General features: G+C 40.6%; 1 protein-coding gene across 3 annotated transcripts in view; it reads right to left on the bottom strand.

Moving 5' to 3' along the window:
* The window catches only part of LOC127582154 (G-protein-signaling modulator 1-like), a 182,524-nt gene that overhangs the window by 19,692 nt on the left and 144,424 nt on the right, over nt 1-18,408 (bottom strand). For 2 of the 3 annotated variants that reach the window (XM_052037204.1, XM_052037205.1), the window contains 2 exons: nt 5,669-5,739; nt 4,457-4,651 (listed from right to left, as the gene is read on the bottom strand). In XM_052037204.1, coding sequence (XP_051893164.1) covers nt 4,457-4,651; nt 5,669-5,739 — 266 coding nt within the window. Of the gene's footprint in view, nt 1-4,456; nt 4,652-5,668; nt 5,740-9,448; nt 9,608-18,408 lie in introns of those variants that run through there. The other variant, XM_052037206.1, reaches the window with a different exon arrangement.

The following is an 18,408-nucleotide window of genomic DNA, read 5'->3' as shown; positions in this document are numbered from 1 at the left end:
TGCATGATTGTTTTAGTGTTGGCTGGTAAAATTAACAAACATTTCACAATATATCACTTTCTTGAACGACAACAAAGAGTCCAAATCAGGGCTCAAGCTATTTCAATCTGGAATCTCAAACATTTTTACAACTTCCGATGGACTTTTACCACTCAACTCTCTCTGGTCACTTTACACAAACAACAGTTCAGTGAAAAGCCCTGAAAATATTTTTCTTTCTACTGGACTGAAATGTTGAATTGTATTTGTTCATAGTTATTTTGTAAATGAGGAAAAGATGTGAAACCCACTAAATAGAGTTCAAGTTAGGAAATCAATTGAGCAGACTGCCATTTGAAGCATCAGGTCTGATTTTCTAGTTTTTGAATATTCCAAGTAACCATTTGGGCCTGTATTTAAAAAAAATTTAAAGCAGCCTAATTAAGATTATATCTCCAGTGGTCCACACCTTTGTATCATCAAGTTAATCTGAGAACCCCCACTATTACTGACCTCAGAATTTGACTGAATTATCATCGATAAGAAATGCCCCAAAACAGTAAGATTGCTTCAGATTTATACTCAAGCTTCCAGATCTACAGTACAAATATTTGTTACTGCCTTATGTGGCCAATGGCTGTTGCCTCATGCCAGCTGCTATTTCCGAATGTGCTAAGCCTTAGCTTTCAGCATTTATCTTGGCGAGATGTTGAATATTTGCTGAATAGGTCAATGATATGTTTCAGCTCCAGGGAGGTGATGGCCACAGGAGGAAGAAACGATGAAAGGGTCTCAAAGGTAGACAGGCATAACTGAACGAGATAGTTGTAGAGGTGTATGTGCATTTTAAAAAAAATCACACAGGTTCAGCCCTGTTAGTGAATTAATGAAATATTCTCGACAATGAGTAATTGACTTTTCTTACTAAAAATGTTAATTATTCATTCGACATATTGAATACAGGCATTAAGGTATAATATATCTATCGTACCTGTGTCAGCTCTTTGAAAACGCTACCTTTAATAGTCCCACATTCCCTGCTCTTTCCCTATTGCTGTGACATTGTCTCCTTTAAGCATTTGACTAATTTCTTTTCGAGAGTTCCTAATAAATCTGCTTCCACCTTCCAGGCAGCAGATTCAACAAATGCAGCAGAGTCATACCTGTTCTAAATTTCACTGCTGGGTCTAAAAGGATAATGGCCACCTTTCAACAAAGTCGTCCATCAATCACATTGCTCTTAACCACTCAGATGGTTGTACAATAAAGGGGATATATCTTGCTGGATAAAAGTCCCACCATTTACGTAAAATGAATCTATCCTTCATGTGTCTTTTGTAAAATTACACGAGGTATTTGTCAAAGTAGCTTTGTTCCATCTACTTTGGACACTTAATTTACTGCAGATTAATGCAATGATGAGAGAACTCAGAAAATCCAACTACCCCATTCTGGTATCATTATTACAGTCATTTAAATCATGTAAAACTCTAACTAGTGTAATCTGTCAGTCTACTGCATAATTATGTCAGTGGTGCTGGAGACTTGGATGATGAGGCAGGAGAAGGGGTCAATGGTGGAGGACACAGGGAAGGCAGAAGCCAATAAGGGAAGAAGGCAGGGTCCTGGGAGCTGGAGCAGCAGGATGGTGGAAGGCAGTGAATGAGGAAGAGGGGGTGGAAGAGGAGGAAGGCGGTATGAGGAGGAAGGTATATGGAGGAGAGAACAGGGGATGAACATAGAGGGGGAGAGGCTGCAGGAAGAGTGAGGGCTGGTGGTTGAAGGTTGATGGGTGGGTGATAATGATGGCGGTAGAGTGGGGGATGGGGTTGGGGAGGATGGAAGGACAAAACCATAAGAAAATAGGACCAGAAGTAGACCATCAGACCCCTCAAGCCTGCCCCGCCATTCAATATGATCATGGCTGATCTACGTTGGTCTTGACTCTTCTTCTATGCCAGTTCCCCATAATCCTCAATTCTTCAATTTTTCAAATATTTATCCATCTACTCCTTAAATGTATCTAATAATCCAACCCCCACCTCCTTTCAGAACAGAGAATTCCCGAGATTCACTATCCCTGAGAGAAAAAAATTCTACACTCCTCAGTTTTAAATGATTGTAGCTCTGCCCTCTTGTTTGTGACTCTCCCACGTGAAAACTTTTCAACATTTACCCTGTCAAGCCTCGTTAGGATGTTATGTGTTTGAATAAGGTTGTCCCCCATTCTTCTAAACTCCAAGGAATACAGCCTCTCTTGAAAGGACAACCCTCTCATCCTAGGATTTAGCCTGGTGAATCGCCTTTGCACTGCCTCCAATGCTACTGGATCTTTTGTTTTAGGTAAGGGGACCAAAACTGTGCACAGTATTCCAGATGTGGCCTCACCAACACTCGGTACAACTGTAACAAAACACCCCTATTATTAAATTCCAACCCTTTTGCAATAAAGGCCAACATAAACAAAATAAAGGCCTTCTTAACTACTTGTTGGATTTGCCGGCTTTTTGTGGTTCACACACAAGAACACCTAGATTCCTCTGAATTTCACTTAATTTCAGTTCTCTCCATTCAGTTAATAATCTACCTTTTGAATCCTCTTACTGAAGTGCATGACATCACACTTCTCCACATTAAACTCCATTTGCCAGGTTTTTACCCAATCACACAATCTATCTATATCCCATTGCAGAATCACAATGTCCTCATCACAACATGCCCTTCCACCTATTTTCATACCATTGGCAAACTTGGAAACCTTACATTTCTTTCCCTCCTTCAATCATTAATGTAGCAAGTCACTAAGGGACAGGATAGTGATGAAAGCTAATGTGGCCGACTTCCTTCATTTCACGAGTTCTCAGCAAAATATTCCTTCAGGGGACTGGTTTCAGTGATTAACAAAAATGAATCAATGAAAAAAATAGCTCAAAGTGGAATCTAATGGACAAGTAGAGCCAAATAATTAAAGAGTCTTGCATAAGATTTCTGCAGAGCATTTAAATATGTATTAATAACTTAATGGTTGCACAGGCTGCTACTATTAAATTTCAGTCGTTATACTTGTAATCCAGATTGATATTCACCTTTAATTATTGAATCAGAATCAGGTTTATCATCACTGATTTATAAGTGAAATTTGTAGTTTTGTGGCAGCAGTACAGTGCATAGCATAAAAATTACTAAAAATTACGAAATAAATAAATAGTGCAAACAAAAAGGAATAACGAGATTGTGTTTGTAGACCATTCAGAAATCTAACGGCGGAGGGGAGGAAGATGTTCCTAAAACATATCATAGATAGTTACAGCATAGGAAGTTGTCATTCACCCCATGCCAGCAACCTACCAGAGTAAGTCACTAGTTCTACCCTCCCTGGTCATTTCTTCAGAGATTTGTAAACTTTCATTCACTATAGATTTATTCAGTTCCCTTCTGAAGATCACAATGGAACCTGACTCTATCACATCTGCAGGTAGTGCACTCCAGATGCCAACCACTTGCTGTATATTCTCTCCTTTATTTTACATCTATGACCAATTGTCCAGACCTCTCATTATTTTACATATCCTAGCAAATCTCTAAAGAAAACAGTTGCAGTCTCTCTAATATATCCTTGTAACTGTAAACCCTCATCCCAGAACCATTCACCTAAATCTTTTCTGGGCCCTCTCCAACATCTTCATCATCCTTCCTCTAAAGTAGTAATAGAATTGAACAGTTGAGGCAGGACTAGAATTACTTATGCCTTAATAACTGCTTTCTCAACATTCCCTGCTACATTCAATGGTTTGTACATACGTACACCCATGTACCTCGGTTTTGTGCCACTTTTAGAACAATATTCTTTATGTTATAGTCTCTCCCCAATTTTCCTACCAAAATGCATCACTCTTCTCTGCATTAAACTTCATCTGCCATGCCTCTGCCACTCTGCCTGCCTGTCTATACGCTGCAGCAATCTATCCTTTCCTTCTTCCAGACTGTAATACTGCCAGGTTTTGTAGCCCTTGTTTTTTTTTGCTACTTCAATTACTTTCAGTCATCATGAAATCAAAGCAAATACCTCCTCCTCTTTAAGACTGACATTCATGTAGTTTTATGTGTCTTTTTATCAAATTACTATAAAACAAAACTTAGTGACAATGAGAGAAGGTGCTAGTGACTTCTGATTTGTTCTGGCTCCCAATATGCGACACATAATTCTCAAGTGCCTATCATTGATCATGCTTTTTCTGTGATATCAGATTATAGTGCAAAATGGATTGCAAATGTAATCAGAACATGAAAGTGCCCATAGCCAAAGCTATGCAGCATGCGATTCGATATGTATACTTCTAAAAGATGTTCAGCAAGGCGGCAATACACAATGCACACTTGACACTGCTACCACAAGAGGCACACATACACATGCACTAACACAATCACACACTGGGTTAAATGTTGACATGACAAATACAACGTTCAGGACACCTACCATTGGGGCCACTTGAACTCTGACATCACTGGCGTCCACCAAAGGCAACAATGTATTGGTTCCTTGCTGTTTACCTTCTGTGCTTGATTGGCTCTCCTGGTACCTTTTACTCTTTAGCTGCCCAATCTGGGGTGTTTTAGCTGTGCTCTCAAGATCGACGGAATGGTACTCACCAGCTATTTCTCCATTTTGGTCCTTAAGAATTGTAAATCAGATTATATAATAGAGATAGACAGGGGCAGGAGTAAAAATTTCACCAAAAGATCTGTCTGAAATTGCATTAGTCAGGTAATATTTCATTCCTGGCTAAATATATCCCAAAAGAGCCTTCCCAAGACAGTGAAATCTTACAGTTCCGATCTGGGATCATAGTCAGTTTCATGAAGATGGGGTTGAGTACCTGATTCAGGGAACAGAGTCGTGGAGCAGTGGGAAGGGTTGTAGAAAACACGGAAGTGATTTTGGGTCTGACTTGCTTAAGTCTAAAATTTCTCATTCATTTGCATCGTTTGGCTGATTCCCTCAAATTCTGCACATGGAACACATGGAACTAGACTTCAACATCTCAATAGGAAATGGTGTTGGCATTTGATCCTCTTAAAGACCAATGTTGCAGTTTGAAGCAATTAAAAAGACACTCTGTACGTGTTGGTTTCTTTCAAATTACATTCTGAAATTTATAAGTTTTTCCCCAGTCTGTAAGTAGGGATCACTAAGTCAGTGATTAACCTCGAACAGATCCCAAGGATATCTTTTGGTGACACTGCAATTTTACAGTTTTAAGAGCATAGGCCTGCACGTGGTATTTCCGGCACCTGCTGGCTCTTGTGTCCCCATGCTACCTTGTTTGGTCCAATTAAAGTGGCCTGCTTTGAAATACAGTAATAAAATATTCCATTTATTAGCAAATATCCAATCAAAGCATGCTTCAAATCACAATGACCTCCACCACCTTCACAAATCACAATATTATGCATGGGATAAACCCTCTTTCTTCTTTCTGAAATGCCCATTTTGTGGAAAGACTTTCCTTTCTCTCCATATGAAAAACATTCTTAAATCTTCTGCACAATCCCTCTTACACCAGGCTAATGCCTATTCTCTTTCTCTCATTCTCATGTCCTTTCTTAAAATAATGAATAAAATCAGAAACTGATTTTTTTTTTGCTAAGCACACTTTTTATGATTCTCGATTAAAACAAATGACCTCACCTTATCTGGTGAAAACTTGACCACATTCATGTTCTCCACGCTGTACTGGGCCACTATTCTTGGCCTTGCTCCTAAAGTATGAAAACATCAAACAGAAATTAGATTAGTTTATTTAGTCATTGAAAGCAATGACCTATTACAATGTAGCCTAATCAATTCAGCATGTAATCAATTATACTTGACTAATGCCTGAAAATTGAACAATGGTGCTCACGAAGTAGAAGTGACAATGTCAATTTGCTTACTCATTTGCACTTATGCCTAGGACTAACAACCAACTATCTTGCCAATCATTGCTGGCAACATCTCAAAGGCATTCAGAGGTCTTCTGCTACAGTCAATCTGCTCAGAATTTAGGATTTTAATTCACTATTCCATCAACAAGGCCAGTTCCACCTCCCAGCATCATTCCACAACGAGCTCTCATGCCAACTTTGCTGTTCCTCATCCAACCCATCTTTTCAATCTAGCAAGGGAATCCAATGTTGGGTCTCGGGTGGGATTGCCCTCTTTCTGCTGGGTAGGTCTGTGCAATACATGTTGTTGATCTACTTTGTGTCACGTTTATGCAAATAACAATGGGGACAGGAAAGCAGCGCCCATGACTTCAAGACCTAACAAAGAACTTTACAGACAAGTTTTGAAACCTAACGTGGGCAGCCAATTAATACACATCAAGATCCCAAAGTAGCACTGTGAGATGGCTGATGTTGGAAGTTTGGCAGAATTTTTAAATTTGTAAATTTTCTGATTCAAGTGTTATTAACACATCAGCACCATCTAAACATTAAACAAAAGGTACTTGCAAAACCAGCCAACATGGGCCCAAAAGTTTGAGAAAGGTTTCCAACTCAATATCCAGATCCATTCTACATTCTATGTAAATATAACAGATATTTGGAAATTGCATAATTTTTGTAACTTTTTTGGTAAACATTGCAAATAGGTTATATGCAGTTCTCCTGGTCCTCTTTCACAATATGCATTAATTTAATGAGGCCCAATGAAAACTTGTAGAACAGCACTCTATCTGGGCACATTGCAGCCACGTGGAGCACTGTACATCAAGTACAGCGTACCCCTGCATTGCGGTGGTTTGGGTAAAGGAAAGTTGACCTTACAGAATTCACACATCACTTCCAAAAAATTTGAGGTACGGAATAAAAATTCGCTGTTACAGAATTCATGGGAGAAAAAAAATAGCTAAATGAACACAAATGCGAAAGAAACAACAAATTTTGTCAATGTTTGTCAAGGATTCACCTTATGGAAAACTGCAATATGGACAGTTTTCTAGGAACACAACCCCTCTGTCACGCGAGGGTGTGCTGTAACTTGCTTTTTCTGTTTGTATCAGAACTGGCCATTTCCACTGTTATCCATCCGCGATAATCGATCGGTTTTTCTTTCTTGATCAGCATAGCCTAACCTGCTGAGCATATCCTGTAGCCTTGCACAACTTTGTATGCTCCTTCATATTTTCACTGTCTAACTGTCCCAAATGACCTCTACAACATATCCCCACGGCAAGTAGTGCTGCTGCCTCACTGCTCCAAGCCTGACCTCCACCACCACCTGTGTGGAGTTTGCCTGTTCTCCTTGTAATTGCATGGATTCCCCCTAGATTCTTCCTACATTCCAAAAACATACAAGTTGGTGGGTTAATTGGCCACTGTAAATTGCCTCTAGCATGTAGGTGTGTGGCAGAATCTGCGGGTAGCTGATTGGAATATGGGGATTGGGATAAATGGGATTGATGGAGGATTAGTGTGAATGGGAACTTGGTGGTCAGTGTGGACTTGGTGGGCCAAAGGCAAGAACTGGAACAAATAGGCCATTAGGACCTTGTGCCTGATCCACCATTCAGTAAGATCATAGCTGATCACCTTTTGGTAAACAATGATAAAAATATGCTACATGCAGCTGCCTTCATTCTTGACTTGGTCTTCTTTCACAACATGCATTCACTCCAAAAGCAAATATAGACTTAAGTACGACTGAAGAACAAATATCAGATTATCCCAGAATTTCTGCTTTCACTCATGACTTTGGGACTTTGCAGATAAGTTTGTAGAAACCTAATATAGGCAGCCAATTTGCAAAACCAGCCAAAGTGCATGGCATCACACTTCTCCATGTTATAAGGGCTGCATTCTCACTCTTTCCCTTATCCCTTCAATGCCCTCTAATGCCTTTCTGCTTCCTCCTCACAACCCACACTGCCACCCAGCTTTGTAACATCAACAACTTGAGTATCTACACTTCATCTCCCTCATCCAAATCAGTGATAATATCACAAACAGTTAGGACAACTACCTCTGTGGCACCCCACTAATTATCGCCTTCCAACCCAAAAATAACATGTTTGTTCCTCCTCTCAGTTCTCTGTCCATTTACCAATCCTTAATCCATGCCAGGATACAACCTTCAATCCCACGTGCTCTAATTTTCTTCAATAATCAGCGTGCTGCACCTTATTGAAGACCTTCTGAAGGTCCAAATTTGTCACTTCCACTGGTGCCCAATTTTGTAAGATACAGAAGGTCAAAAGGGTCCATCAGATTTGTCAAACATGAATGCTTCTCAACTCTGCCCAGTCCTAATGTTATTTTCCAAGTGTATATTGCCACTTCCTTAACAAATTTCCAGCATTTTTCCTCGAACTGATGATAGGCTAAATGATCTGTTGTTCCTGGTTTTCTCTCTCCTTTTATTAAATATGTTGCTTTTACCTTTACATTTAACACCTAGCTCTCACACTGCTGAATACATTCTTCACACTTAGCCAACGTCCACATCTACTTACTTCCTTTCCCTATTTACTGAAGCCCTTTTGCAAATACTCCCATCTGATTTTTGGAAAGTGTCTCAAGTTTTATTAAGTGAATTGAGTTGTCCTGACTCTTCACAACCAAGGCAAATCCAAGGGAAATGCGAGGACTAAACAGAAAAACAACTTGTACACAAATTGCATTAAAATAGTGCCTTGAACATAGCAAAGTGCCTCACGGGAGAGTTATCTAACGAAATGTGAAGCTGAACTCTGAAAGGAGATATTAGTACAGGTGGCCAAAAACAAAGAGGTAGGTTTTCAGCACTGTTGTAAAGGAGAGGCATTGATTTAGACTGGGAATTTCCGAGCCCAGGGTCATTGCAAATGAAAGGACAGCTGGAAGAAAACAAGATGCCAGAATTGGAGGAGCAGAAAGATTTTTTGGAGATCTTGGCTGAAAGAGGTAACAGAGAAAGAAATTAAATTGTTTTGATTTCAACAACACTTACGGTAAGCTGCAGTTCACACTATTCTTTTTAGTCATGGGATCTTTTCTGAACGGCTCATGAACACTACCTTGTTATTCCTCTTTTGCACTATTTTTGTAACTTATACAGAGACACAAGAGATTCTGCAGATGCTGGAATCTGGAGCAATACATACAAAATGCTGTCACCTATCACCTGCCAGCCTGTGCTCCTCCTCTCCCTGACCTTCTTATTCTGGCTCCTGCCCTCTTCCTTTCCAGTCTTGATGAAGGGTCTCGACCCAAAACATTGACTGTTTATTTCCCTCCATAGATGCTTCCTGACCTGAGTTCCTCCAGCATTTTGTGTTTGTAACGTTTAGTAATTTTTATGTCTTGCATTGTACTGCCACTGCAAAACAACAAGTTTCACAACATATGTCAGTGATAATAAATCTGATTCTCTGTTGAGAAGATGTTAACGGCCATTGTCGTCTTTAACTGCTGCAATCTGTATGATGAAGCTGCTCTAAAATCTTACCTCATCAATACACGATGTCCGAGTTGGATGGTATACAATTAAGAATGTCACACGTCAGTGGTGGGGTTCCCCTGCATTTGCTGTATGTTCAGATGACAGAATCAAGGAATTTTGTCCCAGAGTGGGGAAAATGGAGAGAGAAACAGTTCTATTTCAAGCAGACAGATCAACACAGTTCTACTGGCAGAGGCCAGCGAGCAGGTTGTCTGAGTTACTGCTGGCTCAAATCAAGGGAGGAGGAATGAATGTGGCAAGAATGGGATAAACAAATTTACTGATGGTGTATATTACCAACCCTGTTACAATATCAGAGACACCATTCATAATGGCATTCTTTTAAGAGTCAAATATGGGAGGGAAAGGGAGACTTCTTAATCCAAACTACTTTACCTTACTATGTCTGGTTTATAGAAATATCATATTTCACATCTGGCTCTAAATCAATGTGCAGGACCAATGATATACTTATCTTCATAATTCAGTACAACAGCTTGATGGGACTGTGACTGTTATTTGGAAATTTTGCAAGCTCGTTTACTTATTCTTTGTGAGTCATTGGGGAAACCATGAAAAATATATCCTGCCAACTGGAAGAATTCAAACAAAATAACTGGCCATTGCAGGCTCTATTCCAGTCATTTCAGGGACAGAGAAATCTGAGTCACTGAGTCGTGCTGGCAGTCAGCAAACACATCTGACACGTAAACAGCAAAATAACTGACATCAAGCACTGTGTGGCTCTATGTGTGCTCATTGGCGTCGGTACAATGTAGAGGCCAGCTAATGGAAAACCTCTAGAGCCTGCTAAATACAGTCTTTGTTTTTATTTTCCTTCAGGGTCAAACTCAACAAATCTGTATTTCTCAGATAACAGCTCTAATAAATGATAGAATGACTCATTTACCATTCTCCATATCAAAGACAGGAATTAATTCTCTGTCCTCTCTGCTCCTAATGGAGAGGCATTCATACTTACAGTACATATGGAAAGGGAAACAGAGCTACCATTTCAGGTCCCAGGCTGTTCATCAGAAAGAGGAAAGAGAGAAAACAAGTCGGCTTTAAGTTGCAGAGAGGCTGGGGGAGGGATGGATAGGTCAAGTTGAATACCTCTGATAAGGTGAGGCCTGGGTTGCTGTGGGGATAAGATGTAAATGTGGTTATCTAATTGATGGGTTAATCAGGGCAGTTAGAGAGAGCAAATCTGAATAAAGCGAAATAAAAGCTACAAAATGAGAGCAGATGGAGAGTGGCAACACAAAGGAATATAAAAGTTGCAGCATGCAGACCTGTAGGAGATGCTGAGCATGTCCCCAACACAGAATTTTGCAACATTTACATTCCTTTGCTTGTACTCTCACTCTCTAATTGCCCTCACTTCATAGCTTTTATGTTGCTTTGTTCAAGTTCGCTCTCTTCAACAGTAACCATTAACCGATTGATTAGAGGACTTTGTTTACAGCTTATCTCTGCAGCAACCCAGGATGTACACTATCAGAGGTATTCACTTTATCCACCCGTCCCCAACCTCTCTGCAACTTAAAACCAACTTGCCTTCCCTTTTTCCCCAGTTCTGACAAAAGGTCTATGATCTGAAATGTCAACTCCGTTTGTTTTACCCACAGATGCTGCCTAAACTGGCGAGTGCTGTCAGCATTTTCTTGCTTCATTTCAGATTTCCAGCAGCTGCAGAATTTTTGATTTTCATTGAATGGCATTCATTCTTGCTGGTTATAGCAGCCCTTACACAGTTTCATGTGTGGGCTGACATTGTTGGGAATTGACCGGCCATTCTCACATTCCTTTATGATGTAGGAGGCTAATCGACCCATTGAGTCTTTGCGGGAGCCTGCAATGTGTTCTCAGTTCTCAGAGCACCCCTATCAGTCCCATTCCCCCTTCCATCCATGTATGAATGCCAAATCCTATTCTGCTTTTTTTCATAGCTTTCACATTATTAGCAATGCTTGGGGTACAAACTAGGGCACTATTTCATTTACAAGACAACTTCTGCCTCTATCTTTGAAATATATTTTGCAATTTTAAAAAGGCAATAAAGCTTTCTGACATACACTATCAGGGATCACTATCTCGGGCAAGGAACTGCTGATGCCTGTGGGATCCTAAAGCCAACTTCAATCTAGAACTCCAAGAGAAAAGGATTTTACTTGAAGATACAAGCCAAATGAGAAAGCTGTAAAAAGTCCCCTCCAGGATGCTCCAAAGTGAGAGGTAATGAACCACTTTTTGAAGTTGTAATATAGACAGCATGGCAGCCAATTGGCAAATTGCAGGCTCCCACAAAAAGCTGTGTGAAAATGTACAGATAATCTCTTGTTTTGCACAGAGTATTTATGGAGAACACTTCATGCACAAATCACAGGAAAGCTATTTGACTCAAAACTCTGTCTTTACCTCTTGTTGTCTTGGTGTAGCAGCCAGCATAATCAAAGACCCCACCCACCCGGGACATTCTCTCTTCTCTCCTCTTCCATCCGGTAGAAGATACAGGAGCCTGAGGGCATGTACCACCAGACTTAAGGACAGCTTCTACCCCACTGTGATAAGACTATTGAACGGTTCCCTTATACAATAAGATGGACTATGACACTTTACTCTGTACTGTTATTGTTTTTACCTGTACTACTTCAATGCACTCTGTACTAACTCAATGTAACTGCACTGTGTAATGAATTGACCTGTACGATCGGTTTGTAAGACAAGTTTTTCACTGTACCTCGGTACAAGTGACAATAATAAACCAATACCAAAAGAGAAAAAATCATCATCACTCTGGCTACCCATGGTGCCATCACTACATAACACATTTTTCATCACATTGAGCAAGGGATATCTCTTAGTCAGGTAAAACTTGCATGCTCATCTTCAAATTAATGGCAAGGGATCCTTTACATCTAATTCATAGGTACGATAGGGCCATGATTGTCAGGCCAGCACACACTCAATATAGCATTGGAATGTCAATGTGGATTTTAGTGCTTGGGTCTTAAATTTCAATCTGTAACCTCTGTCACAGAAGTGAATGTGCTACCAATAAAGCCATGGCTGATAGAAAAGAAAAAGCAAGAACGATATGAGTGGGGGGCATAGGAGGTGGTGGTGAGTGGGGGGAGGGGGTCAGGTGTGGGGGGAGAGAGAGAGGAACTGCTGAAATGTTGACTTTAGCCCTCAGTAACTCCTCATTTATAACTCAAAATCACTAACTTCAGGGGCATGTGCAAGGATTCAAATATATCAGCTTCTGTGTAAAACATTTGCCCCATACATCTCCCTTAAACTTTACCCCTCTCACCTGAAACTAATGCCTTCCAGTATTTGACATTTCTACCCTGGGAATGAATATCTATGCCTCTCATAATTTCATAAACTTCTGTTGGGCCTCTGATGGTCCAGAGAAAACAATCCAAGTCCAAGTGACATCCACCCATCCTCATTGTTGTGAACAGTTCCCTACTTCATTTTTTAAAAATGATAAATATGGGGGGGGGGGTTGGAGACAACTGTGCCCTTGCTTGCCATGCTCCCTAAGCTTGTGCACATCCTGACTAATTTGGCACTCACAGTATGTCTTTCCTTGAAGATTAATTTTGATGGGGAAATCAAACTGAAGTAAGGTAAGACAGGGTACTTCAATGGGAGGAAACTTGTAAAATGGTTTTACCGGAGTTCCGAAGGCTGGGATCTCACCAGGGATAAATCAGAGGAATGAAGCTGGGTCACTTCACCAGAAAAGGTTTCTTAAGAAGGCTGAGCGAAGGGGAGCACTGAGACAAGTGAGGTTGTGAAGGTGGAAGGGTCGTAGGTGACGAGGCTGTGTTGAAAGTTTGATTTACTGAAATTTATGAAGGATGGAAGTCAGCTGGGAGGACATTTGAGAATGTGGATGCAAGTAAATGGAGGGTGACTACATCAGTGGAGGCGAAGGGTGCTGGCAGGAAGAAAAAGAAAACATTCTCTGAATCCCCCCCACCAATGCCACCACATAAAGTCGAGATCTGGTGAGGTCTTCAAAGGAAACAAGTGTACAAAGTGTTGCAAAAATAATTTAGCTCCCAATTTAAAGTCAGTTATTCAGCTCTTATATTGGGTGTCTTTTCTGCAAGACTGTTACGCATTAATTTCACCCTCCTGTCAGTGCGATATCTTGACGGGACAGAGTGCAATTACATTGTGACAATCCTTCATATGGCATTTCCATTATAAATGTGGACATAGAAATTTATAATACAAATAGTTCATGGGAATTGGGCACAGATACAAGATTTTAAAGAACACTTACTATATGGAGATCCCTGTACCTTGAAATCATGCATTTCACAGGTAGCTGATGGAGTTTTTACATATTTGCAACAAGGACCAGATGTGTCACCAAAGAAAGCCTTCCATGCAGGGATGTTGAGCAAACATCGTTTATAAATCCCCTTGAGGCTGTGTGTAGAACATAGAACACTACAGCACAGTATAGGCCCTTTGGCCCACAATGTTATGCTGACATTTTATCCTGCTCTAAGATCTATCTAACCCTGACTAGTTGAGACCCAACCTCAAACAGACTACTGAACAAGTGTTCAGTAAATTATACAGCTGGAATAGAAAGCCATACAAAGAGGTCATCCAGATCCTCAGCCAGCCATCTTCAAGCTGCAGATCAGAATATTTTTCCTTGGTATAATTCCATAATCCGTCAAATAAGAAGAGTTGCAGTTTTATTTCTTGCCTCCCAGGGTCAAAGCATAATGGTGCAAGAGATGAAATAATTAGCATAATTATGAGCATATTTGGATGGTATTTGGGAAGGTTATCGATAAGTAGCAGTAACAGGGTTAGGGATGGAGCTCAGTAGAATCCATGGAGGCTCAAATGGAGCACAAGGACCAACAAAGACCATTTGGAATGAGTGGTCTGATTCCAGCCAGCAGACTCTATGAATCCCAGCGGGATAAAACTGAAGGATGACTTTATGAAGTGAACTGCCCAGCTACTAAATTTCCACAGAGTCCACCTATCCTCAGAGCATCACAATAACCAATCAAAATTCCAGCAGGGCTGCAGTATGATGGAATCTAATTCTGCCCAACAACAACCAGTCTTGTTGAAATGAGATGACAGTCATTTTGGATTTGTGAATGCATAATCTTTTCCAGATAATGCATTACAATACTTGCAAATCTTGATAATAGCACAATGGGCTCTTAGAAATTAGATTTTGGTTTCAAAAGTATAGAATGCAGGCCAGTCAGCAGTTAAGGGGAAAAAGAAGTTGGAAGTAGATAGTAACACTAGTACAGTAAAACATGTTGAAGAGCATGGTGATAGAGTCATCAGATAACATTTAACGCAGGTGCTGACAGAAGAGCGTGAGAGAGGGAGAATACTAGAGAGAGCACAGAAAAGAAAGTGAGGGGGAAGAGAGGGAGTGAAAGCAAGAGTGCCAAAGATCAGGACTGAATGAAAGCATGAAACAGAGATAAAAAGAGCAAAAGAGTGAGAGAGATATAGAAGGAGATTGAAAGTAAGTGAAAGATTGAAAGAGAGCTGAAAGATAGAAAAAGAGGGAACATGAGAAAGGAATAGCAAGAAGGAGCGAAAGAAAAAAATTCTAGATTTAAAAGAGGCCAGAATTGAAAGCCAGAAGGGCATCAGGGCAGAAGTCAGCAATGTCAACTTTACAAGACCTCGGGTCAACTTTGCAAGACCTCAGGTGCTTGGCAGAGCACGGCAGTCCCCTGGTGAAGATGCCACATACTGAAGGGTATTCTACATTGTGAACTAACTTTATGGGAGGGATAGCTAACACTAATTAGAAGAGGATTCAGTGCAACACATTGAAAGCAATTGGGTAATAGGGTACAGTACAAAGTAGTGCTGTGGGAGCCATAGCATGCAACAGCAATGCTATGGAACTCTGGTTAGGCCGCTTCAGGAGTATTACGTGCAATTCTGGTCACCTCACTATAGGAAGGATGTCGAGGCTTTAGAGAGGGTGCAGAGGAGGTTAAATAGGATGCGGCCTGGATTAGAGGGCATGCGCCATCAGGAAAGGCTGGACAAACTTGGGCTCTTTTCCCTGGAGCGGTGGAGGCTGAGGGGTGATCTGTAGGAAGTGTATGAAATTATGAGGGGCATAGATAGGGTGGACAAGAAATATCTTTTTCCCATTATTGAGCAATCCAATACCAGAGGGCATGCAGTTAAGGTGAGAGGGGGTAGGTTCAGAAGAGTGGTGGATGCCTGGAATGCGTTGCCTGATAGGGTGGTGAAGGCAAATTCATTGGGGGCTTTTAAGAGGGGCTTGGATGGGCACATGAATGAGAGGAAAATGGAGGGATATGGGCATTCTCTAGGGAGGAGGGATTAGCATAACAATGTGGGCCGAAGGGCCTGTTCTGTGCTGTACTGTTTTATGTTTTATGGCTAATTGACAGAAGAAGTGCCTATGATGCTCACTGCACCAATCGAATTTCATGAAATTCAGTCAAATGCCACAAGGAAAGAGCACAAAGTCTAGGTGTTTATGGGGCATGTTGTCACAGCACATGAAATACTTTCAATTCCAAATATTTCTTGCACTATGGACCCTGTAATTTCACCCACAGAGCAAAGTGCAAAACAATGGACTCATGCTGAAATAGCTACTTCTGAAGTTATTTAAACCTGCTCTATATTTGGCCTTTTCATTAAAAGCTTTGCTATATAATAAATTCAATGATGTAACCAGGCAACTGCACTGTATTCAGCCATTATAAGTAGAATGCACAGAATCACTGCTTTAAAAAGGTGTTTTCTCCCTTGCTATTACTATTTTCAAGTATTGTTTTGTCCTTCTGGACGTCCATCTCTCCACGACAAAGCAGATAGACAGGAGAGAGCACAAAGCAAGAACTCAGTTGGTCAGGCAGCATTTGTGGAGGGAAAGGAAAGGTCGCAATTTCAGGTCGAGACCCTGTATCAGATCCTGATGCAGTCTCCACCCAAAACATCAATCATTCCTTTCCCTCCACAGATACTGCTTGACCCACTGAGTTCCTTAAGTAGCTTGTTTTTTTTATTCCAGATTTACTCTAGATAGGAGACAGAATGGCTTTTCACACATTTCCACAAATTGCCTCCATATCAGATGGCTGTGAGTTCAAGTCCAGAAGCATCAACACAGAAGCTAGGCTGACACTTCCAGTATTGTATTGATTGAGTGCTGCACTATAAGAGGTATTGCCTTTCAGTTATGGTATTAAATTGAGGCTTTTTTGGCTTTCCTTGATGGACAAAAGATTTCTCAGCATGAAAATACAGAGCACTGCCTGAGGTAACATTTAACTCTTAACTGTAACAGATTTTCACTGGTGTTTGCAAGAACCAGCTGTCTGTAAAATTTGTATCTTACATTTCACTTCAAAAGTAAATGATCTAGAATAGCAGGCCATTTTATTTGCTTTAATAAAAGAACCTTTTATTACAAGGAAAAAAATCATCAAAATGCAATGTTTCAAGAGTTATGAAATGAAATCTGTTGACTACACCAGATTTTGAACAAGGCTGCTGCGGAAAGATGCTCAATACAGATCAAGCAAACAAGTAGAAAGGGCTTATCAGCCCTGCTGGCATTCCCATCATTAAGCAGCTGGCTATACACAGCAGGCACGGTAGTGTGGCGGTTAGCGTAATGCTATTACAGCGCCAGCGACCCGGGTTCAATTCGCGCCGCTGTCTGTAAGAAATTTGTACATTCTCCCCGGATACTCCGGTTTTGTCCCACATTCCAAAGACGTACGGGTTAGGAAGTTGTGGGCATGCTATGTTGGTGCTGGAAGCATAGCGACACTTGCGGGCTGCCCCTAGAACACTCTATGCAAAAGATGCATTTCACTGTGTGTTTCGATGTACATGTGACTATTAACGATATCTTAACTGGTGGTGGGTCTGGCACTAGCCTTCAAACTTGCACACTTGGTCAAGAAAGCCACCTAGTGCAAGAAGAGGAAAGGAAAATGAAAATAAAAGCCAATGATATCTAGAATTGCTGATTTACGTTTTCTTGCTAGGAAGCAGCCCACTTAATCACAGAGTAATACACCATGGAAACAGGCCCTTTGGCCCAACTCGTCCATGCTGACCAAGGTGCCGACCTAAGCCAGTCCCACTTGCTTGCATTTGGCCCAAATTGCTCTAAACTGTTCCGATCCATGTACTTGTCCAAATGTCTTTTAAATGTTGTAAGACATTTGGCAAGCTCCTGCATGGTATGCTGGCCCAGAAGGTAAGATCACATGGGGTCCAGGGTGAGCTGACCAATCGGATACAAAATTGGCTTGGTGGTAGGAGGCAGAGGGTGGTGGTGGAGGGTTTCAGATTGGAGGCCTGTGACCAGTATTCAATCCAGAAATAAAGGAGACTGACATTTTTGAAATCCTTACAAATACTAATGCTTTTTCTTAAAAAAAACTCATTCTAGTTGAATCTATTGATTATACTACAACTGCATTTCTAGGAAAATAAACATGGAGGTCTGGGGATAAATGCCTTCAAAATACCAATTTAATCTGATTGAAATGGATTTTAAATCTATCCTGATGAGTTTCAAAAATAAGACTTTTCTCTCTCCGTGAGAATATGGTCAGTTTCAGTTTAGCCAAATTTATGGTAAATTATGTCACTCACTGTTAGCAATTAAGATTGTTTTTGGTTCTGAGAGTATTCCTAAGCAATCCGTTATTTAGTGAGGACTGAGTCATCACCATTCTTTAAGAAAGAATTAAAAAACCTCATTACTATCACAGAACACACACAATTAATTACCTAATAAATTACATCTAACTTCACTTCCTAGGAATGTCAATTATACAATTGTAGAATCCATGGGAAGATAAAGCAGTTTTTGAATTTCATCAATTCCTAAAGGAAACACTTCTGAAATTCTACAGCATTAAGACACCAGAACATAT

Source organism: Pristis pectinata, chromosome 23, assembly GCF_009764475.1.
Source record: "Pristis pectinata isolate sPriPec2 chromosome 23, sPriPec2.1.pri, whole genome shotgun sequence".
In the NCBI taxonomy this organism is placed as follows: Eukaryota; Metazoa; Chordata; class Chondrichthyes; order Rhinopristiformes; family Pristidae; genus Pristis; species Pristis pectinata.
The sequence above is the reverse complement of the archived record's forward strand: the minus strand, read 5'-3'. Positions and strand labels throughout refer to the sequence as shown.